At 44.8% G+C, this 23,933-nt stretch overlaps 1 protein-coding gene across 9 annotated transcripts in view; it reads right to left on the minus strand.

The window, feature by feature from the left end:
* SNUPN (snurportin 1) overlaps positions 1-19,688 on the minus strand; it is a 28,700-nt gene extending 9,012 nt beyond the window's left edge. Inside the window, exons 1-4 of one of the 9 annotated variants that reach the window (XM_086363922.1) lie at positions 8,377-8,504; positions 6,193-6,235; positions 5,531-5,693; positions 3,787-3,934 (exon numbers count right to left, since the gene is read on the minus strand). In XM_086363922.1, coding sequence (XP_086220048.1) covers positions 3,787-3,934; positions 5,531-5,688 — 306 coding nt within the window. In that variant the 5' untranslated portion in view covers positions 5,689-5,693; positions 6,193-6,235; positions 8,377-8,504. Of the gene's footprint in view, positions 1-3,786; positions 3,935-5,530; positions 5,694-6,192; positions 6,236-6,800; positions 6,908-8,190; positions 8,505-8,587; positions 9,761-19,593 lie in introns of those variants that run through there. The other 8 variants (XM_086363923.1, XM_086363924.1, XM_086363926.1 and 5 more) reach the window with 8 other exon arrangements.
* Positions 19,689-23,933: the final 4,245 nt, after the last annotated feature.

Below are 23,933 nucleotides of genomic sequence, written 5' to 3' on the forward strand. Positions count from 1 at the left end.
CTGACAGAGGAGCCTGGAGGGCTACAGTCCACGGGCTGCAAAGAGTCGGACAGGAGTGAGTGACTAACACTTTCACTGCATGTACATATTATAATGAAAATACACGTAAAAGAATGAGAACAGAAAACCGACAGTGGAGCCTCCACCTCACTCGCTCTTAGTAATCAACTCATCTCCTGTTCACCCTGAACTTTAACTTCTCACCTTCATTATCTGCATCCATATACATTCTTACTACCTCACCTACTATACTGGAGGATGCAACCCTCTTTCTTTCCTTACTTTGTCCCCCCAACTACCTTTATCACACCATTATGTTCTAGGGATTATACCTCAGAGATGAATAAAATCCTTTACCTTGAGATGCTCTAAACTGGATCAAGTCCCAAACTACTGACCCAAATACTACACCAAAAGATGTAAGGAAATCTACCTCAAAAAAAGAAGAAAAAAGGCTGTGGTAAAAGGAATTTGAAAAGATCTGCTCTTTCATTCATCACTGGTTCCTCCCATTGATACCACCTATCAGGTAATCCCTCCCACTGAATCTATCGTCTCTCCCATCTCTCCTTCCCTGTAGGCCACAAAATACACAACCCCTAATCCTCAAATCCAAGGCAAAAATAAAACTTTATACTCTACATTTCTATTAAGCTCTTCCACTTTCTCTTTAACTATGAATACTTCATATTTCCTGCTGCTGCCTTCCCACCCACTCTGACACCCTCAGTCCAGATTCGCTGCCTCACATCCCTGCCTGACCTCCCCGCAGCTGAGCATCTCTATTCCCTCATGTCCCCCTCCTTCCTCCGCACCTGGTGCGATGCTGCCAGTCGTATTCTCCTTGACACATGCTTCCTTGGCTCCGTGACACACCACTTTTCTGTTTTTCCTCCAAACAGTCCTCCACACACTCTCCCAAACATGTAAATAATCTTCAGAGGGCTGTTTTAGGTCCCCCTTTTCTTTTCCTCTTAGATGCTATCCCCTGTTGGGGTGAATCTCATCTACTTCTGTAGCTTTACTTGTCATTCCAAAGAAGATGCCTCCTAATTCTCTTCTTTTTCATCTCCAGAATTCTTTCCTTTGCTCCAATTTTGTATTTCCAGCTGTCCACTTGGTATCTCTTTCTCTGCTGGTCCTCTCTGTACCTTAAACTCAGCATATCCAAAACAGAATTCACTCCCTTCTGTACCCTAAGTACTTCCCATCCCTGAAACACCCACCCTTCCCCTTCTGCATTCTGTGCCCTATTAATAATATCATCACCTCCCTCTGTGTTATTCAATCTTAAATCCAAGGGATAATCAACAATCCCTTAAACAACAGTAGTAATGCAACATCAAAAGCACAAATGACAAAACAAAAGATAAATTAAGATTACATCAAGCTGTAAAACTTCTGTGCTACCAAAAATATTAAGAAAGTGAAGACAATGGAGAGAGGAGCGAGGAGGGTTCAGGATGGGGAACACATGTATACCTGTGGTGGATTCATTTCGATATTTGGCAAAACTAATACAATATTGTAAAGTTTAAAAATAAAATAAAATAAAAAAGAAAGTGAAGACAACCCACATAATGGAAAATATCTGCAAATCATGTATCTCATACAGAACTTATAAAGATGTATCTCACACAGAACTTATAAAGAACTCTTACAACTCAATAACAGAAGACAAATAACTCCACTTTCATATAGGCAAAGAATTTGAACAGACATTTCTCCAAAGATACTGGCTAATAAACACATGAAAAGAAGCTCAACATCATTAGTCACTAGAGAAATGCAAATCAAAACTATGGAACAGCACTTCACACCCACTAGGATGGCTAAATCAAAACGCTGGACCATAACAAGTATTGGCAAATATGCGGAAAAACGAACTCTCACACATCGTTGATGGGAATGTAAAATGGTATAATCACTTTGGAAAACAGTCTGGCAGTTCCTCAAAAGGCTAAACACAGAGTTATCATACGGCCTAGTGACTCCCTCCCAGGTATATATCCAATAGAAATGAAAACGTATGTCCTCACAAAAACATGGTAAACAAATATTCATAGCAGCAATATTCATAATAGCCCCAAAGTGGAACAATTCAAATGGCCATCAACTGATGGATGGAAAAACAAATGTGGTATATCTATACAACAAAATATTACTTGAAAAGGAATGAAGTTCTGACACATGCTGCAACATAAATGAATCCTTTTGCTAAATGAAAAAAGCCAGACACACTTTTACTGCCCTCAATAAACTCACCATCAGCTCTTTTAGCAAACCTAGCTCCCTACCACAATCTCTCTCTTCCAGGCCTTTCTACACACTGATGTGGCAGTCATCCCATGAAGTCCCACCTCTGCCCCTGGCTCAAAAATTCTCAGTGCTTCCTCACAGTCTAGGCCAGAGTCTAAATCCCTGTACATATTTCTGCTATATACCACCCCCAACCCTATGTTGCTCCATCCACACATACCCTCTGTACATCCCTCCTGAACACATCATATATTCCTCTCCCACCTCTGGGCTCTTGTTCAGCCTTATTGTGCTGCCTGAAACACCCTGAAATACTCTGTACCTCTGCCTGTCCTACCCACGATTCAAAGCTGTCTTCTCTTTCATTAACCTTTTCCTGATTTTGAAACCCTGCTTCCTTCCCTGCTGGAAGTTAATATCACTTTCTTACTGAAAAAAAAAAAAAAAACATACTCTACACTTACTGGGCTATTGCACGGGCTATTTCCAGCCCATGTGTACTTTCTGAGCATAGCCTAGCTTAACAAAGAACAGGGCCTTCAACAATGTTTGCTGGGGACTTGCCCAGTGGTCCAGTGGTTAAGAGTCATGCTTCCACTGCACAGGTTTGATCCCTGGAACTAAGATTCTGCATGTACAAGGCTTGCACAAGTTCCTTGCACAAAGTTCAATAGAACTCAACTGTACTTTGTCACGGAAGACGTCGTCTGTGCTATATTTGAGGCAGAGAAAGAGAATGGGAGTGTGTGTACCCAGAAACCATATTCTAAAAGTAGGAGAGGACGCTGAGGTGACAAGACACTCGGGTTACAGAGAGAAGTATGCAATAGCAGGGTAGACCCCTGGCCCCACTCAGATACATGCCCTACCTCTGGAATACCTGGGTTGCCTAGAGCACTGGACAGTCTCCATGCCTGCCTCCCCTATGGCACCACAAGCCACAGTGGCTTCTCCTCTGGAATCAGCAGGGCACTAAGTCAAGTTTGCCGTAGTGTCTGTTATAGTGGTCTCAACCTCAGCTGGCTAGCCTGGGGGTGCTGGGCAGTTCCCAGTGTTCAAGGGCAGCTGTACTTCCAACCTCCAACCACCTGAATGTAAAGGTCCAAGACTGGCATATTAGTCCACCACTTGAGAAAGATTACTAACCTGGGGGGAGGGGTGGGGCACAGTGCTGGGATGGGCAGGCCTAATCCAAAACATCTGTACAATGACTAGTAAAGAAAGACAAGAATGGAATCAACTAGCATATCAATAGCTCAGCGGGTTTTGGCAGCAGGTCAGAAGCCTTTGCTAACAGCATGGGGTGATGATTCTGAAACCCACTATGCAGATTCCATCAGCGACACCCATCAGCACACAGAGCTGTAAGCCATCTCTTCATCTCGGAAATGTTCTCTACATCAGCACTTTCAACGCAGTTCCTGTTCTTCCTATCTCGTTCCTCTCTGTTCATGGTAAGTAAAGAGCTCTGACTGCACAGTAAATGGAGCAGGACCAGCTACACCTAATCTTCTCTGGACCACTCACTTGATTAGCATAGCGTTTTGGTAACTCCTTGCCAGTGTCAACGTCCATTTCCTCATCATCTTTCTTTTCTTCTTCTTCTTCACTCTCCATCCCCGTCCAGTCATCTTCAGCCAGTCTTCTGGCATGGTTCACATAATCCAGACGTTTTCTGAGGGGGGAAAAAAAGGCATAAGGCCAGGTCTTTATGTCTCACAGGAAGACACCCTACAATGTGACAGATGTAATTCAAAGTCTCTAAATTCAGGAGCAATTTGGAAATTGTGGTGGGAGTAAGAGATGATAGAATTTCCTTTGTAAGCCTTAACTAGTGACCACCTCCTCACAGATCCTAAATAGGAAACCCAGTTTAAGCACACTCGGCTTTCTTCAGAGTTTCCTAGGAACAAGCAAAGTACAATATTTAAAGGAATTTTCAAGTTTTGCTAGTGGCTGATCCCACTCCCTCCCACTCCGCCCTAGACGCCCATCTCCACGTAGGTGAGAGCTGACACTTCTCTGCCTGGCAGACATCAGTCTGAAGGCTCTCAGGGACTGCAAGGAGGAAACGCTGGGATGCAGTGAGAAGTCTGAGACAGGTACAGCTTCTGTGGCTTTCTGAGGAACAGCAATGCATCTCTCCTAACTTTCAAAAAAGACCACTTAGAAGAGCTAAGGAAATCTAATAATAATGTATCAACATTTATTCATCAGCTGTAACAAGTATACTATAAGATGTGGGAAATTCCCTGGCAGTCCAGTGGTTAGGACTAGGCATGTTCACCACTGTGGGCCTAGGTTCAATCCCGGGTCAGGGAACTAAGACCCTGCAAGCCGCTCAGTATGACCAAAAAAAAAAAGAGTGAGAGAGAGAAAGGAACTTGATGTCTAGAAGACAGATTTTTCACCATGTACTCTTTTATGTATTGTGAATTTTGAACCATATGAATGTATTATCTATTCCAAACTAATTAATCACAATTAATTAACTGTGGAGGTTATGGAGAAGGAGCGATCTGAGAATGTAATCTGCAAGCAACCCAGAAGCCCCAGGGAACCATCTCTGCTACACACGTCTAGCGAGGAAGCAGTGGGCAAAATGGAGACTGCATCGAAACTGCAGCTGTTGACAGTTTCTCCTAATCCTTAATTCCTTACCCAGAGGAGGCCTGTGTTGCACCGAGAATAAAAGGACAGGCCTCGCCTTCAGAGCAGCCCAGCCTCAAACGCTCGCTATTCTATAAACTCTCTTTCCCTGTTTGCTCAGCTTGGCACTGAGACTGAAGTGTATGGAAGACATTTCCTCAGATTCCCTGTGGAATTATTTGTCTGGAACTCCCAAGGGTTCCACAGAAACATCTGGGCTGAAGGAAGACAGGAAGCCCACACCAACCAAAGCCAGAAGTCAGAGTGCAGGAGAAGCCACACAGGGAATGTGGGGAATGGAAGTCTGGGCGTGACTTTCATAAGCCCTTAAACTGCAAAGCTCAGTACTGCTGCCAGGAAAAAAGAAAAGAAAAAGTTAACCAGATAGTTGAGCTTTTGCTTTCAAACTTCAGTCTCTTTCTACTTCCTCATCTTTTCCCAAGCTCTGGATGTCAAGGATGTCTACCTCTGCCAGGATTTATACCTCCCGACCTTGTGAGCAAGAACAATCTACAAAGGGTCCACTTTGAAGGGGGTTCTGTAGAGACAAGCCTGGAGCCTCCTGTGTGGTTCACAGCTGCCAGCCTACAGAGAGAAGCTAAGGAGTTAAAACATCTCTTACAATTTCTGCAGTTCCAGTAACTGGCGCCGCCGCTCACTCTGCTCCAAGGAACTGTACTTGGACTTGTACTGGGACAGGCGGGGGTGTGGGGCGGCTGTGCTGTTCAGATCTTGAGACACAGAAAAGCTACCAGCCAGGGCTTGACTCAGTTCTTCCATCTTCCCTACAAAGGAAAACATAAGAAAATGGTTCATTCATTTTGTATCACCTCCTGGGTACAGGCAGTTATGATGTAACATGATGGCTACATTCCTAAGAAACCTCACTTAATCCAAAATCACAATTATTTCCATTGGGGAAAAAAGGAAATTAAAGGGTGAGTTACATATGAGCAAAAACTTTTTCCCTCACAGATATTTTAATAATGGTCATTTTGATAGTTCTGAGTGTATAAACTTCAACATCAATCACTAAGCAAATCCACCTGGTGACTGAATCTAATTTTTGCTCTTTGTCATCATTCACCAAGGATCTTGTCACTAATTCCTTCTTACTATCACTGACATTCAGTGACGTGATCAAGTATCTAGTTTTTTCCTGAATAGTTCTAAAAATCTGTTTTTCGATAACTAATGTAATTGTCTTTTTAAGACAATTTTTTAAAAAGTAATTTCAGATGCAGTTTGATGGGCTGTTTAGTTTTCTAATAAATGCGAACTCACATCAAGAAAATCGAGCTCCAGGAGAAGTGCTGGTTCTGAAGCCCTGGGAGGAAGACAAGGAGCCAAAAACCCAAACCTGGCAGTTACTTTCTTGGTCTGTAGTTTGTTTTGTATGTTTGTTTGGGGCAGGCAGAAGCAAAGTTTCAAGGTCACATATGCAGGACTCACTTGGAAAAGAACTAGAATATGGAAGGCCACCTCCCAGTTCAGTGAACACCAGCTGCCCTAAGAGTGTAAAGGACTAACCCGTGGCACATTTGGGAGACAGAGGGTGGATGTCACACTACAGACAGACCACCAAGGGCAACCCTCAAGAATGGGAGCGGAAAGAGACGACTTCACACTTCACTCACCCTTCCCTGAATGAAAGCATGGGGCAGTACAGAAGCTTGTCGCTCAGTCAAATCTGATTCTTTACAACCCTATGGACTGTTTGTAGCCCACCAGGCTCCTCTGTTCACGGGATTTCCCAGGCAAGAATACTGGAGTGGGTTGCCACTTCCTGCTCCAGGGGATCTTCCCCACCCAGGGATGGAACTCAAGTCTCCTGCTTAGCAGGTGTATTCTTTATTATTGAGCCACCCAAGAAGCCCGGCACAGGCGCTTACCCAAGGATTAAATGTGCGCCTCAGGGAATTCCCTGGTAGTCCAAAGGTTAGGACTCTGCTTTCCCTGCCCAGGGCTCAATCCGTGGTCTGGGAACTAAGATCCCACAAGCTGCTATGGCCAGGAAAAAAAAAGTGTGCCTCAGACTGGAAGAAAACAGGAATATTTGGGAGAACTGGACTCACACAGCTGGGCTGGCCCAACCCTTCAAGTTCTGGTACAAACCAGAGGGCACCACTAATGCTCAGCTCCGCCCCAGGCCAGCTCCAGTCCTCTCAGCATCAAAACCAACAGGTTCATTTCAGAGCCTCCATAGTGAGAAATACACTCTATGCGCCTCTACTTGGCAACGAGTTATTTTCCACTGCACACTTGAACTCATTTTATTTCTTAATTTACAGCATTAGGGTTTTTTTTTTAATGCCTACCGCAGGGTTTGTGGGATCTTAGTTCCTCAACCAGGGATGGAACCCCACTGTGAAAGCACCAAGTCCTAACCACTGGACAGCCAGAGAATTCCCTAGTTTTTTGTTTTTTTTTCTAATTTGAAAGGACATTTTGTGTGTGTGTGGTTAAAAACACATGACATAAAGTTTACCACTTAATCATTAAGTGTATAATCCAGCTGTGTTAATTACATTCACCGTTGTGCAAGCAATTTCCAGAACTCTCTACTCTTGAAAAATGGAACCTTTATACTCACTAAACATGAATGGAAAACAAAAAAAACCTTAAAGTTTATCAGTATGGATTTGAGGCGTACTGACACACATATGTTATGCAACTGGGGGTGGCCATTCATGGTTGAGGCTAGGTGGTAAGTACTTAGGATTCTAAATTGTATGCTATTTTCTGTATTTTTCTATACTTTTGTGTAAGTCTGAACACTTCCATAATAAAAAATTTTAAATATTCATTATGTCTTCGGTTTACCAAGTAATGACCAAACCAAAAATACATTTATTAGGCCTCATCATGCCTTATCGTGGTGTGGGCTCACTCTCTGCCAAGAACTATAAAATCCTTAAAATTGATGCGTTGTACACTGGGGTGGGGCGACTCCCCTCCCCCACCCCCACCCCACCCCACCCCACCCCCGCCCCGCTCCCCTGTACCACGCTTTTATGGCTGTCCTTGGCTAGCTCCTGCTCTTTCAACCCATTCTTCGGATGGAGATGACTTGGCGGTCTCATCCTCCATCTCCATTCACCCTCTCACTCTCAATTTCCGACCAGCTCAGACCTCCCCTCCGAGCTCCAGACCCCGCGTGTTCCCCGCCACGGCTCCTTCCTCCTTTCCCTCCCCCTCCAGGGACCCCCGCGTCGAATCCCCCAGACCAGGATTTGGGCCTCCTCGGCGTCTCCCACTGGGCTTCAGTTCGGGGGCCTCTACCTGCTCCACTCGACAGTCCTCCCCGCCACATCCCCGCACTGTTTTTCTCTGTGGACGAGTGCATGACTCGTCCTTCCCCCACAAAAGTACCCCGAGGGGTCCTGGCTAGACAGCCGGGAACTTGAGAGTTGAACCCCGCCCAAGGAGAGGCCCCGGTCTCGCTCGGCGCCCCAACCCAGACCATGCCTCGGGAGGCCGGGAGCGTGAAGCCGGCCCGAGGGAGTCACGGCCGGGAGCCTAGGGACAACTCCTGAGCCGACGAGGCCCAGACTCGAACTCAGGACTCACCAGGCCGAGGTGACGATTCCACGCGCAGCCTCCACCACCGCCGGGCCGACCAATCAGCTGCCGTGAGAGAGCCAGCCCCGCCCCCTTGGCCGCCGCCGGGCCCACCCACCTCGCGCTGGTAGTTTCCGGCTCCTCTCGCCGTTGAGAACTCTGGGAGTTACTCGGGGATTCGGTCACAGGTTTGCGGTTACTTCCGTCCTCAACGGCCGGGTATTTTCCAGTCCGCTCGGATTTGGGGTCCGCCTTCTCCTCCTGTGTTGTGACCCGCCTGCAAGGTGACTTGGCTGGGCCGAGGCCTCACTCCCTGGCACAAGCTGCTCCAGGTTTCTTCGGCTAACAACAGGAACTCCGATCTCGTGCCCGGGCATTCAAGTTCCTCCAGCGCCTGCGTCCTGTCGCCTCCCCCAGATCCGCACAGTCCTTAAGGGTCCAGCTGCAGTCCACTTCCACTCCCGTGCCCGTGCTTATACGGGCAATGCAAGTTGCCCTGAATGACTGCTCCTCCTCACCCGCCCGCGGATCCCTAAGTCTCAATCGTCCCCTCCCCATTTCAGTTCAAGGTTTCCTTAGAACACTGGAAACCTTGATTACAGCCCGTTAGTCGGCTGTGAGCTTGGCAATGGTAGGGACCTGGTTTGATTTCTGCCTCCGGCAAACGGCAAGGTACTGGTGAAGGAATGATTGAATTGGTGCTAAGGGTAGAGGGAAGCAGCTGAGGTTTAGGAAGTTAATCAAACTAGACAGCGGCCTTTGTAAACTAGGACCGTAGAGATGCAAAATAGAAATGTGAATAGCCATTTATTGAATACTTACGTTGAAGTGGATACCGAGTTTCACACGCCCTATCTTATTTAAACTTAAAATAATACAAGGAAGTAGAGACTGAAGCGAGAGAGGTTGAGTAACGGTGGAAGTCACACAGCTTTTGAGCCAAATAGTTAAGTTTGCGGCATGGTTGTCTCACAAGGAAGTTGATTATTACTATACTACAGAAACAGTGTTGGCACGTTTTGAGTCCAAGGAATGCCAAGGTGTGGATGTGTTGCATATTTTATATACACGATTCCATCCATTTGGAGGTCAGATTGATGGAAGGGTAGAGGGGTCCCGGAAGACCAATTAAAAAAAAAAAATTTTAGAATTTATATAGGTGAGCTTTAACTTGCAATGATTAGGCTGTGCACTAGGTTATTTGATGAATTGGCAGATAAAAGCTGATTTATGAGACCGACTTTGACACCAGGATATTAAGTATTTTGTGTCTTAGAACCACAATTCTCTACCCACCACCACGGAGGTCACAGAAAATAAAAGCCCTATACATTGGAGGAAAATAGACTGACATGGACAAACTCATGCACTGAGGTCCAGGAGAACGGCTCCAGTCCATCATTCACACCAGATGAATAACTTCCCATGTCACCGAAAAAAACAAACTAAATGGCACTCAGCCCAGGAGCTCATTTGGGGCCAGTTTACCATAAGGGGAACTATGCTCTACCTGCAACAATGATACCATAACTGTAGACTCTTGCACTCCACAAGGTTGGCCACATACACCTGTATTTAATGTCTTTAAACCAATTTACTTTTTAGAAAAGCCTAGTACTTTAATTGTGCCCATCTTTGCATGACATGTTCCCTTGGTTTCTCTAATTTTCTTGAGATCTCTAGTCTTTTTCATTCCATTGTTTTCCTCTATTTCTTTGCATTGGTCACTAAGGAAGGCTTTCTTATCTCTCCTTGCTATTCTTTGGAATTCTGCATTCAAATGGGTATATCTTTCCTTTTCTCCTTTGCCTTTAACTTCTTTTTTCAGGTATTTGTAAGGCCTCCTCAGACAACCATTTTGCCTTTGCATTTCTTTTCCTTGGGGATGGTCTTGATCACTGCCTCCTGAACAATGTCACAAACCTCTGTCCATGGTTCTTCAGGCACTCTGTCTATCAATAAAGGACAGAAATGGTGTGGACCTAACAGAAGCAGAAATATTAAGAAGAGGTGGCAAGAATACACAGAACAACTATACAAAAAAGATCTTCATGACCCAGATAACCACGATGGTGTGATCACTCACCTAGAGCCAGACATCCTGGAATTTAAAGTCAAGTGGGCCTTAGGAAGCATCACTACAAACAATGCTAGTGGAGGAGATGGAATTCCAGTTGAGCTATTTCAAATCCTAAAAGATGATGTTGCCAGCAAATTTGGAAAACAGCAGTGGCCACAGGACTGGAAAAGGTCAGTTTTCATTCCAATCCCAAAGAAAGGCAATGCCAAAGAATGCTCAAACTACCACACAGTTGCACTCATCTCACATGCTAGCAAAGTAATGCTCAAAATTCTCCAAGCCAGGCTTCAATAGTACACGAACTGGGAACTTCCAGATGTTCAAGCTTGATTTAAAAAGGCAGAGAAACCAGACATTAAAGTTCTAACATCTGTTGAATCATTGAAAAAGCAAGAGAGTTCCAGAAAAACATATATTTCTGCTTCATTGACTATGCCAAAGCCTTTGACTGTGGATCACAACAAATTGGAAAATTCTTCAAGAGATGGGAATACCAGACCACCTTATATGCCTCCTGAGAAGTCTGTCAGGAAGCAACAGTTAGAACTGGACATGGAACAACAGACTGGTTCCAAATAGGAAAAGAAGTATGTCAAGGCTATCACCCTGCTTATTTAATTTACATGCAGAGTACATCACTCGAATGAAGCACAAACTGGAATCAAGATTGCTGGGAGAAATATCAATAACCTCAGATACCCAGATGACACCACCCTTATGGCAGAAAGTGAAGAGGAACTAAAGAGCCTCATGATGAAAGTGAAAGAGGAAAATTAAAAAGTTGGCTTAAAACTCAACATTCAGAAAACTAAGATCATGGCATCTGGTCCCATCACTTCATGACAAATAGATGGGGAAACAGTGGAAACAGTGAAAGACTTTATATTTTGGGGCTGCAAAATCACTGCAGATGGTGACTGCAGCCATGAAATTAAAAGATGCTTGCTCCTTGGAAGAAAAGCTATGACCAACCTAGATAGCATATTAAAAAGCAGAGACATTACTTTGCAAAGGTCCGTCTAAAGCTATGGTTTTTCCAGTGGTCATGTATGGATGTGAGATTTGGACTATAAAGAAAGCAAAGCGCTGAAAAATTGATGCTTTTGAACTGTGGTGTTGGAGAAGACTCTTGAGAGTCCCTTGGACTGCAAGGAGTTCCAACCAGTCCATCCTAAAGGAAATCAGTCCTGAATATTCATTGTAAAGATTGATGCTGAAGCTGAAACTCCCATACTTTGGCCACCTGATGCACAGAACTGACTCTTTGGAAAAGACCCTGATGCTGGGAAAAATTGAAGGCCAGAGAAGGGGACGACAGAGGATGAGATGGTTGGATTGGCATCACCAACTCGATGGACATGAGTTTGAGTAAGCTCCGGGAGTTGGTAATGGACAGGGAAGTTTGGCATGCTGCAGTCCATGGGATCGCAAAGAGTCAGACACAGCTGAGCGACTGAACTGAACTGAGTACATTTATTTGAAAGAAGAACACCATAAAATTACCTTAAATCACTTCCCACTTTAATAGAAAGTACCTATGAACTCAATAGTGAAGATAGTATAATGTTATAATCTAGATACTGATGTATACAAAAAAGTGTAAGGCTGTAGACTTTGTAAAAATCAGATTAGCAAATGTTGGAGAAGTCATAAGGAGTAACACAGAATTCTTCTTTTATATAATTAGAAAATTCACAGCAAACATCTACTTTCTCAAGTTAAGACTTAATATTATTTAAGGTGTAATTTGGGGATTTCCCTGGCAGTCCAGTAGTTAAGACTCTGGTTCCATCCCTAGTCAGGGAACTAAGATCCTGCATGCTGAGCCACATAGCCAAAAAAAAAAGGTGGAATTTGTGTACCCCCTAAAATCTGGTAGGGTTTCCCAGGTGGTGCAGTGGTAAAGAATCTACCTGGCGATGTAGGAGACACCAGAGAACTCGGGTTCTATTCCTGTGTCGGGAAGATCCCCTGGAGAAGGAAATGGCAACCCACTCCAGCATTCTTGCCTGGGAAATCCAATGGACAGAGGGACATGGTGGGTTACTGTCCTTGGGGTTGCAGAAGAGTCGGACAGGACTGAGTGACTGAGCACACAAAATCTAGTAAGCACCTACAGGCAGAAGAATCTCTACCTTGAAAATAGGAGATTGAGGGCAGAAAGGTGTCCACCCTTTTCCCAAAGAAGCGCCCTGAGTGTCACTCAATTAACAAATATGTGTTTAATGCCTGCTGTTGGTCAGGTACTGTGCCAGGCCCAAGAGATACCATAATGACCAAGACTGAGTTGATGCCTGCCTTTCAGGAACTCACAGCCCAACTGTGGTAGGAAAGATAAACATAGATGCCATAGCTGAATGCAGACCAGTACCAGGGAGCTCAGGTAACTGGGCAGAGAATGAGTTGGGTGGAGCTGCTGAAGCTACAGTGTTTGGGAAAGTCTTCTCCCAGGAGGTAACATCTGAATCTAGACCTAAATAATGAAAAAAGGAGCCAGTCATAAGGATAGGAAGACCAACCATTTCCAGTGGAAGGCACCATGGGTGCAAAGAGAGGCTTTGTGTGAAGGGTAGACAGAAAGCCTTTATACAGTTCATGAGGTTCCCTCGGCAAGTATACAGGATGGTTTGCCATTCCCTCCTCCAGTGGATCATGTTTGTCAGAACTCTGTGCCATGACCCGTTCGTCTTGGTTGGCGCTACACTGCAGGGCTCATAGCTTCATTGAGTTATGCAGGCCCCTTCACCATGACAAGGCAGTGATCCATGAAGGGGTGAACTGTAAAGAAGGTAGAACACCAAAGAATTGATGCCTTCGAACTGTGGTGCTAGAGAAGACTTCTGAAAGTCCCTTGGACAGCAAAGAGATCAAATCAGTCATCAACCTTAAGGGAAATCAACCCTGAATAATGATTGGAAGGACTGATGCTGCTGAAGCTGAAGCACCAGTATTTTGGTCATCTGATTTGAACAGCCTACTCCTTGAGAAAGTCTCTGATGCTGGGAAAGATTGAGGGCTGGAGAAGAGGGCGTCAGAGGATGAGATGGCTGGATGGCATCACCGATGCAATGGACCTGAACTTGGGCAAACTTTGGGAGATGGTGAGGGACAGGGAGGCCTGGCGTGCTGCAGTCGACGGGGTCGCAAAGAGTCATATACGACTGGGTGACTGAACAACAACAACAGACAGAAAGCCAGCAGGAGGGGGAAGCAGGAGGCAAAGGGAGTCACAGAGGCAGGCGGGACACAGGCCTGTGGGCCAAAAGGAGTTCAGATTTTACCTCTGTTACAAAGGTTTTTAAACAGCTATAACATAACCAAAATTGAGCTTCAGAGAGAGTACACTGGCTATTGGATAGAGAACTGAATTCAGCCAAGCGAGCATGGAGGTCAGGAGGTCAGTAAGCAGCACTAGCACTCAAGTTGTGGCAGTGGACATTATGGGAAGGGCTGGATTGGGGATATAGTCTAGAAAAGAAACCAAGAGGGCTTACTGTTCTTAAAAGGAAGATGTCACTAAGAATTATACATGTGTAAAAGTCTAGCCCCCAGCGAAGACTTTCCCCTTGAAGTTACTGAAATTGAAAAGGGAACTGCTTTCCCCTATGTAATTCAATATTTAAGGCCTGGAGGGGGAAACTGAGACTGTGGAGTTGAAATAACTCCCTGAGGCCATCACCTACGCCATCTTAAGGACCAGTGCTTCTCACTGCCCACTTGGAGACACCTGCAGGAGGGGGCTTTTTCAGCTGATTGTGGCAGGAAGGAGAAGTTGAACTGAGAGCGTGACAAAGTCGTGTATCAGTGGGAGGGGTCCCATGAGCCAGGATGCAGAAACTCAGTCATAGGAGACTATTAAGTTCTGGGACATGGCAAACCTCTTCTCCACCCCAGCATGGTTCCTGGGGCTCAGCTCTGGGTTGCAGGAAGCATGTCAGAGTGATTAAGGTTTTAGGCTCTGGAGTTGGATGGCTTGGGTCTAAATTTTAACTCAGTTACTCGCTGGCTCTGGGGCCTGCATGTTTATTTCATCTCCATATGCCTCAGTTTCCCACTTTGTAAAATGTGGCTAATAGCACCTACCTCATAAGATTATTATAGTTAAGTGAGTCATTCCAGGGAAGGTCTTTAGAACAGTACCTGGCACAGGCTAAGTCCTCAAAAATGTTGTTTTGTTTGTAGGCAGAGGAACCAGAGATCAAATTGCCAACATCCTCTGGATCATCGAAAAAGCAAGAGAGTTCCAAAAAAACATCTATTTCTGCCTTTGACTGTGTGCTGCTACTGCTGCTAAGGCACTTCAGTCGTGTCTGACTCTGCGACCCCATAGACGGCAGCCCACCATGCTCCCCTGTCCCTGGGATTCTCCAGGCAAGAACACTGGAGTGGGTTGCCATTTCCTTCTCCAATACATGAAAGTGAAAAGTGAAAGTGAAGTCGCTCAGTCATGTCCAACTCTTAGTGACCCCATGGACTGCAGCCTACCAGGCTCCTCCGCCCATGGGATTTTCCAGGCAAGAGTACTGTGTGGATCACAATAAACTGTGGAAAATTATGAAAGAGATGGGAACACAGACCGCCTGACCTGCCTCTTGAGAAACCTATATGCAGGTCAGGAAGCAACAGTTAGAACTGGACATGGAACAACAGACTGGTTCCAAATAGGAAAAGGAGTACGTCAAGGCTGTATATTGTCACCCTGTTTATTTAACTTCTATGCAGAGTACATCATGAGAAACACTGGGCTGGAAGAAGCACAAACTGGAATCAAGATTGCCAGGAGAAATATCAATAACCTCAGATACCCAGATGACACCACCCTTATGGCAGAAAGTGAAGAGGAACTAAAAAGCCTCTTGATGAAAGTGAAAGAGGAGGGTGAAAAAGGAGGGTGAAAAAGTTGGCTTAAAGCTCAACATTCAGACAGCAAAGATCATGGCATCTGGTCTCATCACTTCTTGGCAAATAGATGGGGAAACAGTGTCAGACTTTATATTTTGGGGCTCCAAAATCACTGCAGATGGTGATTGCAGCCATGAAATTAAAAGATGCTTACTCCTTGGAAGGAAAGTTATGACCAACCTAGATAACATATTCGAAAGCAGAGACATTACTTTGCCAACAAAGGTCCGTCTAGTCAAGGCTATGGTTTTTCCAGTGGTCATGTATGGATGTGAGAGTTGGACTGTGAAGAAAGCTGAGCACTGAAAAATTGATGCTTTTGAACTGTGGTGTTAGAGAAGACTCTTGAGAGTCCCTTGGACTGCAAAGAGATCCAACCAGTCCATCCTAAAGGAGACCAGTCCTGGGTGTTCACTGGAAGGACTGATGCTGAGGCTGAAATTCCAATACTTTGGCCACCTCATGCAAAGAGTTGACTCATTGGAAAAGACGCTGATGCTGGGAGGGATTGGGGGCAGGAGGAGAAGGGGATGACAGAGGATGAGATGGCTGGATGGCACTACCGACTCGATGCACATGAGTTTGGGTGAACTCCAGGAGTTGGTGATGGACAGGGAGGCCTGGCGTGCTGCGATTCATGGGGTCGCAAAGAGTCGGACACGACTGAGCGACTGAACTGAACTGAACTGAGTAAGATAACCTTTCTCCAGCTTCCCTGGTGGTCCAGTGGTTAAGGCTCTGCTTCCAGGACTTCCCTGGTAGTCCAGAGGCTAAGATTCCATGCTCCCAGTGCAGGGGGCCTGGGTTCGCCTGGTCAGGGTACTAGATCCCACAGGCTGCAGCTAAAGGTCCCAAGTGCCACATCTAAGACCCAGCACAGCCAAATAAATAAGTAAATATATATTTTTTTAAAAAACTGCAGACAGCAGTGCTTACCCAGATTAAAGGGTTTGAAGCAGCTTGTCCAAGTTATGTACAGCCAGAAAGCCATAGGGCCAGGATTTTAATCCAGGCCCCACTGATTCCAACGTCCTAATCTTTACTCTGCAAGATCAACCGAACAACCAGTGGTTAGGACTCTTGAGTTTTGTTTTTTCTATTTGGATTCATTTTTGTTGTTTGTTTATTGGCTGCGCTGGGTCTTCATCGCCGTGAGTGGCGGCAAGTTGTGGCAAGCAGGGGCCACTCACTGCCTTGGCTTCTCTTGTTGCAGAACTTGGGCTCTAGGGCATGCAGGCTCTGTAGTTGCTGTGCACCGGCTTAGCTGCCCTGAGGCGTGTGGAATCTTCCTAGTTTAGTCACTCAGTCATGTCGGACTGTCACTCTGTCGTCCCCTTCTCCTGCCTTCAGTCTTTCCCAGCATCAGGGTCTTTTCTAATGAGTCGGCTCTTCGCATCAGGTGGCCAAAGTATTGGAACTTCAGCATCTTCCCAGACTGGGGATCAAACTGGCAAGCAGACTCCCAACCACTGGACCACCTGAGAAGTCTGTTAGAACTCTGATCTTTCACCACCCAGAATCCCATAAGCCTCGAGACATGACCAAAAAAAAAAAAACCAAATTCTCAGGCCCACTCCAGACCTCTTAAATCAGAAATTCAGAAGGAATGGGAAGCATCTGTTTTCACGGGCTCTCCGAGTGAGTCTGATGCCTGCTCAAGTTGAGAACTGCTCTAAGCCATAAGCGTATGGAACTTGGAGCCAGCAGCAAGCAAATCCAAGGTGCATGTGTGTGTAAATAAGTGACTGGGGTTTCGATAGTGGCTCAGTGGTAAAGAATCCGCCTGTCAATACATGAGACATGGGTTCGATCCCTGATCTGGGAAGATCCCACATGCCACGGAGCAACTGAGCCTGTGGCCCAGAACTATTGAGCCTGTGCTATGGAACCTGGGAGCCGCAATTACTGAAGCCTGCAGGCTCTAGAGCCTGTGCTCCAACAGGAGAAGGCACAATGCGAAGTCTGTGCACTGAAACTAGAGAGTAGCCCTTGCTTGCCACAACTGAAGAAAAGCTTGAGCAGCAAGGAAGACCCGGCACAGCCAAAATAAATAAAAATACTTTAAAAACTTAAATAACTAGAACTGAGAAAAAAAAAAAAGAACCAGAACTGAAACAACTGAAACTGTAAAACTTGTAGAAGAAACCACAAGGGAAAATCTTTATGACATTGAATTTGCCAGTGGTTTCTTGGTTACGACACCGAAAGCACAGGCAACAGAAAAAAGTAGATAAATTGGACTCCATCAAAAGTAAAAACTTCTGTACATCAAAGGACACTATGGGGAATTCCCTGGCAGTCCAGTGATTAGGACTCTGTGCTTCCACTCCCAGGGGCCCAGGTTCAATCCTGGTTGGGGAACTAAGATTCCCTAAAGCCGCATGGCATGGCCAAAAAAAAAAAAAAAAAAAAAACAACCCAGAAAGCAAAAATAAGGACGTTGTCAAGAGTGAATAGACAACCTACAGAGAAAATTTTGTAAATCAAATATCTGACAAATGGCTAGTGTCCAGAATATAAAAAAGAACTACAGCTCAACCAAAAAGACCTATCTTAAAACAGGCAGGAGAGGACTTCCTTGTTGGTACAGTGGATGAGTCTGCCTGCCAATGCAGGGGACATGGATTTGGTCTGGGCTCTAGGGAGATACCACGTGCCTCAGACAACTAAGCCCATGCACCACAACTACTGAAGCCCACGCTCTAGAGCCTACGAGCTGCAGCTACTGAAGCCAGCATGCCCTAGAACTGGTGCTCTGAAACAAGAGAAACCACAGTCATGAGAAGCCTGCATACCACAGCTAGAGAGTAGCCCCCTCTCGACACTAGAGAAAGCCCTCAAGCAGCAGGGAGAATCCAGCACAGCCATAAAAAAAAATAAACAAAGTAACCCAAGGGAAGAAGCTCAGATCTAAGATTTTCCATTGTCCTCTCCCTATGGGGTCAGGACAGCATTCTTCTGCTAGCTTCCATGGATGACAATATGCACAGAATGCTGCCCCCCAGCGAAGATCACCAGGCCAGAGCCTTTATTGGGGCTCCATTACATAGAAATGGTTAACTGTCAAAATAGGTAGCTAGTGGAATTTGCTCTATGACTCAGGGGACTCAAACCGGTGCTCTCTGACAACATGGAGGGGTGGGAAGGGGTGGGAGGTGGGAGGGAGGTTCAAGAGAGAAGGGGCATATGTATACCCATGGCTGATCCATATTGAGGTATGGCAGAAATCAATACAACATTGTAAAGCAATTATCCTTCAATTAAAAATAAATTAAAAAATGAATGGTTAACTGTCCACCTCGGGGCAGTTTTCAGCCCCTTCAAGACTACAGCTATTATTCCAAAACTCCCACCCTTCATCATGGTGTGGGTGTGGCTCAGAGCCCCACCCTAACTCACACTGCTGTTATCTGACTGTGCCAAGGGCACCAGGCAAACAAAGACATTCCTATCAGACATGACAGTCCAAAGGTTTAGGGATTACCTCCCAGAAGAAAGGGTGATGACCTTTTGGGGCAAAGTTATATTCTTCTTTTTTTTAAAAATATTTGTTATTTTGACTTCCTGGTGGCTCAGACGGTAAAGCGTCTGCCTGCAGTGCCGGAGACCTGGGTTTGATCCCTGGGTTGGGAAGATCCCCTGGAGAAGGAAATGGCAACCCACTCCAGTATTCTTGCCTGGAAAATTCCATAGACTGAGGAGACTGGTAGGCTACAGTCCATGGGGTCTCAAAGAGTCGGACACGACTGAGCGATTTCACTTTTTTTGGTTTATTTTAGCTGTGGTGGTGGATCTTTATTTGTTGTGACATGTGAGTTTTTTTTTTTTTTTTTAGTTGCAGCATGAGAACTCTGAGTTGTGGCTCATGGAATTTAGTTTCCTGACCAGGGATTGAACCCAGGGCCCTGGCATTGGAAACACAGAGTGTTAGCCACAGAACCACCATGGAAGTCCCCAAAGTTAAATTCTTTACTACACCATAATACCAGTGAGAAGTGGCTATGGCAAATAAGTGTGATAACTGTTCAGAATGACCAGACCCTGGGAGACCCAGAGTGAGGCCTGTTAGATTCTCCTCTGGCTTGCTCAGCTCCCAAATCCTCAGCTGCTAGTAAGTCCAGAGATGTAAACAGCCAACTTACTGTAGCCTCTGTCTTCTTCAGATAGGGACCGGGACTTCTCTGTATTAATTTCTCACGAGCTTTGAGAGCACCATGCCTATCACCAGGGCAGGAGCTAAGGAGAGACAAATGAAGGGTGCAAAATTTAAGCAGGTGCTCATTTTTGGGGTCTAGCAAGTGCCCTGGGTGCCTTCTCCCCTTTAAAAAAAATATTTATATGGCTGCACCAGATCTTAGTTGCAGCATGCAGGATACAGTTCCCTGTTGTTGCTTAGTTGCTAAGTCGTGTCCAACTCTTTGCGACCCTATGGACCATAGCCTGCCAGGCTCTTCTGTCCATGGGATTTTCCAGGCAAGAATACTGGAGTAGGTTACCATTTCTTTCTCAAGAGGATTTTCCCAACCTAGGGATCGAACCTGTGTCTTTTGCTTGGCAGGTGGTTTCTTTACCACTGAGCCACATGGGAAGCCCACATTTAAGGCTGAGTTGTGAGGCATGCAGGATCTTGGTTCCCCGACCAGGGATCAAACCTGTGCTCCCTGCGTTGGGAGCTCACTAGACCACTAGGGAAGTCCCTCCTTTGCCTCACCTTGATCCAGCCCAGCTGGTCACTACAAAGAGGTTAAATTTGAAGCAGTTATTAAACACCTACTGTATGCAAGTCCTCATCCTGGGGCCCATGGTGGTGACACAGCTAATTTTCCATCATGCCTGAGCCACACTCTTGGGCAGTCACACTAGCCATAGGCAACTTGAGACTAATATTAAAATACCATGCAAGTTAACTGCTGCTGCTGGGGGATGAGACAAATGCAGTTCAGCCAAGTTGCCAGTTTTCACAGCCAAGGCATCCTAGACCAGCTGACAGCCAGCCAGCCTACCTCCAGACTTGAGACAGCATAGTCAAAGTCAGCAGAGTCATTAATCCAATACACACTCAATCACAGAATCTAAGTGAGCCCAGCAAAGATCTGAAGTGCCAGGTGACCTGCAAATTCATGAGCTAAATCAATCCTTACTGTTTTAACTCTGAGTTTTGGGTTGGGTTTGTTATACACCGTTATTGAGGCAATAGATAACTGATACAGAAATTGGCCAGACCAAACCAACACAATAATAGGAAGCAACTATCCTTTGATTAAAAATAAATAAATTAAAAAAAAATTGCTCAGACCAGAGGTGCATGTGACTAAGTAGGCACAGAACTGGGCAATGCCAAAAGCTCTGACCTAAGTACTTACAGAATGAGGCCTGAGTTCTCTTCTTTCCTTTTGTTGCTACTCCTCTGGCTTGTACAGCCCCCAAACCCTCAGTTGCTCTTGACTACTGTGGTCAGAGGCATTTTTACCTCGACATAGCTCACATGCAAAATCATGTGCAAAGGCCTCAGGGGGAAATGGCAGCCTGGGACCTGCTTTTGTCCACAACGTTCCCAGGTCAGCTTGGTCCTGTAATTTTTTTTTTTTTTTTTGCTATGCCACAGGGCATGTGGGATCCTAATTTCCCAACCAGGGATCGAACCCACGGCCCCTGTTTTGGAAGCTCAGAAGTCTTAACCACCAGGCTGCCAGGGAAATCCCGGTCCTATCGTTTTGATTCTTCAGATCCAGCCAGAGTCTCTTGGACATCCCTTGACAATGAGGCCTGCCCAAGAGTCCATCTGGGCACACAAGCTCATTAGAGGGCTTTGTGATATCGTCACATCTTCATTTCACAGATGAGCAAACAAGGCTCTGAGGTGGGAGGAAGCTTATTTGTGATTAAACAGTCAATAAAAGATGGAGCCTATGTTCCACCCCTGGAAACAACAATTTCTTAAATATTCCAAGTTAAAATACCATAGTAATTTGAAAAAGGTTGAAGTGTTATTAAGGGCACTTTTTCAAACTTTAACAAAGGTTTTGACTCATCAGTGGATTGTGAAATTAACTTAGTAGGTTGGGACCAGCATTTAAAAAAATTAATAATGACACATAGTTTTATAAAACTTTTGTTTCAGTTATCTACACATTAATACTTAGGAAGCTGGCCTAAGTTGTGATGGCACACCAGGCTCCCAGAGGCTGAGGAAAGCTGACCATTCTTTTTTTTTTCCCCTTGTGATGAGAAACTTTTAGTATCTACCTAGTTAGTTATTTATTTTGGCTGCACTGCAGCAGCATGCAGAGTAGGGATCAAACCCAGGCCCCAACAGTGAAAGTGCTGAGTCCTAACCACCAGCAACAGGGAATTAATTCCCAAGCTGCCCTTTCCTTGATTCACTGAATTTGGGGAAGAAATGACTTTCAGTTCCCTGAGCTCTTTGTCCAAGCCTCTTTCTAAGAGAGGTTAGTGTCACTGCTTTTCTCTTTAACGAGAGCATTTCAGTCACTCTTTGATTAAGAACACTGCTTTTTAAAGCTGTTTCTTTTCCAAAAACTTGCTGCAGGTATAAACGTCGGACTGAGATCATACAAAACTGTAATTTATCTTAGCATAATGCACAATCTTCATAGAAAAGTTGGAAAATACTGAAAAGCACAAAGAAAAAGATTAAAACCCAATACTACTACTACCCAGAGACAATATTTTTTCCATTATTTTGTCTATGCTTATATGTCTTCAAAAAAATGCGGACACTATTAGTACTGTTTTACGTTTTATTTATTAACTTTTTGAGTCCTTAAATATCTTGTTACAATAATTTTTAATAGTTGTGCTTCATCATAAAGATATCCGGTAATTTAATAGGTCCCCTTTAGACGTATTTTCAATTCTTCCCTATTATATTCTATTTTGGGGGCTTCCCTGGTGGCTCAGACAGTAAAGAATCTGCCTGCAATGTAGGAGACCCAGTTTCAAACCCCGGGTTGGGAAGATCCTGGAGAATTCCCCTGAAGAAGGGAATGGCAACCTACTCCAGTACTCTAGCCTGGAGAATTCCATGGACAGAGGAGCCTGGCAGGCTACAGTCCATGGGGTCGCAGAGTTGGACACGACTGAGCAACTTAAACACACACATACATGGTGATGAAGATCCCTGTAATTAATTTTTTGCAAATATCCATTATTTATGCTGAATTCTTAAAAGGGGCAGTTCTAGGTCAGAAGGTGTATAATGTATGTTTCTAAAGTTCTTGATACATGTAAAACCGCTCTCCTGAGAGCTTGTACAAACTTGCCCTCCTGCCCCCTGTGTAATAAATTTTTTTTAATTATTTATTTTAATTGGAAGATAATTACTTGACAATATTATGATGGTTTTTGCCATACATCAACATGAATCAGCCACAGGTATACATACATCCCCCATCCTGAACTCCTCTCCCACCTCCCTAGTCTTAATATCAATTTTGCCTTATATATTACCACAGAGACATTACTTTGTCAACAAAGGTCCGTCTAGTCAAGGCTATGGTTTTTCCAGTGGTCATGTATGGATGTGAGAGTTGGATTATAAAGAAAGCTGAGCGATGAAGAATTGATGCTTTTGAACTGTGGTGTTGGAGAAGACTCTTTAGAGTCCCTTGGACTGCAAGGAGATACAACCAGTCCATTCTAAAGATCAGTCCTGAGTGTTCATTGGAAGGACTGATGTTGAAGCTGAAACTCCAATACTTTGGTCACCTGATGAGAAGAGCTGACTCATTTGAAAAGACCCTGATGCTGGGAAAGATTGAGGACAGGAGGAAAAGGGGACGACAGAGGATGAGATGGTTGGATGGCATCACTGACTCGATGGACATGATTTTGAGTAAGCTCTGGGAATTGGTGATGGACAGGGAAGCCTGGTGTGCTGCGGTTCATGGGGTCACCAAGAGTCGGACCTGACTGAGCGACTGACCTGAACTGAATTACCACAGAATCTTCTTTACTTCTCTGTGGTTAAGAGATCAGAGACAGAATGCCCATTATATTTTCTGTAAGTTTCAGTTTCCTCCTTAGCATGCTTGATTCCAAATTCTTGGTCAGTTTCCAGAGGTTCGGATTGTGGCGCTGTTGCCATAGGTAGCAGTCAGTTGGAAAGACTCAGGAAAATAATAGAGCCATACGGTGATAAAATGACCTGATGTACCAGTGAGATATTATTCTTTCCAAAAAGAAAGAACTATATTGGAAATTTCTCCAAGTCATTTTGTAAAGAAAGACATGTTTCAAAGCCCCACCAAAAATAGGCAAGTAAGTGGGAAGAGAGTAAAGGACTAATCAAAGGCAGCAGAGAGAACATGAAAAATTAAACTTTTTACAAGTTTAATCTGGAGCCATTCTGTCAAACTAGATGTCACAGGTAAGAAAATTTATATTGTTGTTGCGTGTGTTTGAGGATGTTGCTCATTTGGGTTCATCAGTTTGTTGCCTGGAAAGTCATAAACTTGTTGTT

The sequence above is a fragment of the Bos grunniens genome, chromosome 21, assembly GCF_055505025.1.
Source record: "Bos grunniens cultivar Pamir isolate PY7600 chromosome 21, Bosgru_T2T1.0, whole genome shotgun sequence".
NCBI lineage: Eukaryota > Metazoa > Chordata > Mammalia > Artiodactyla > Bovidae > Bos > Bos grunniens.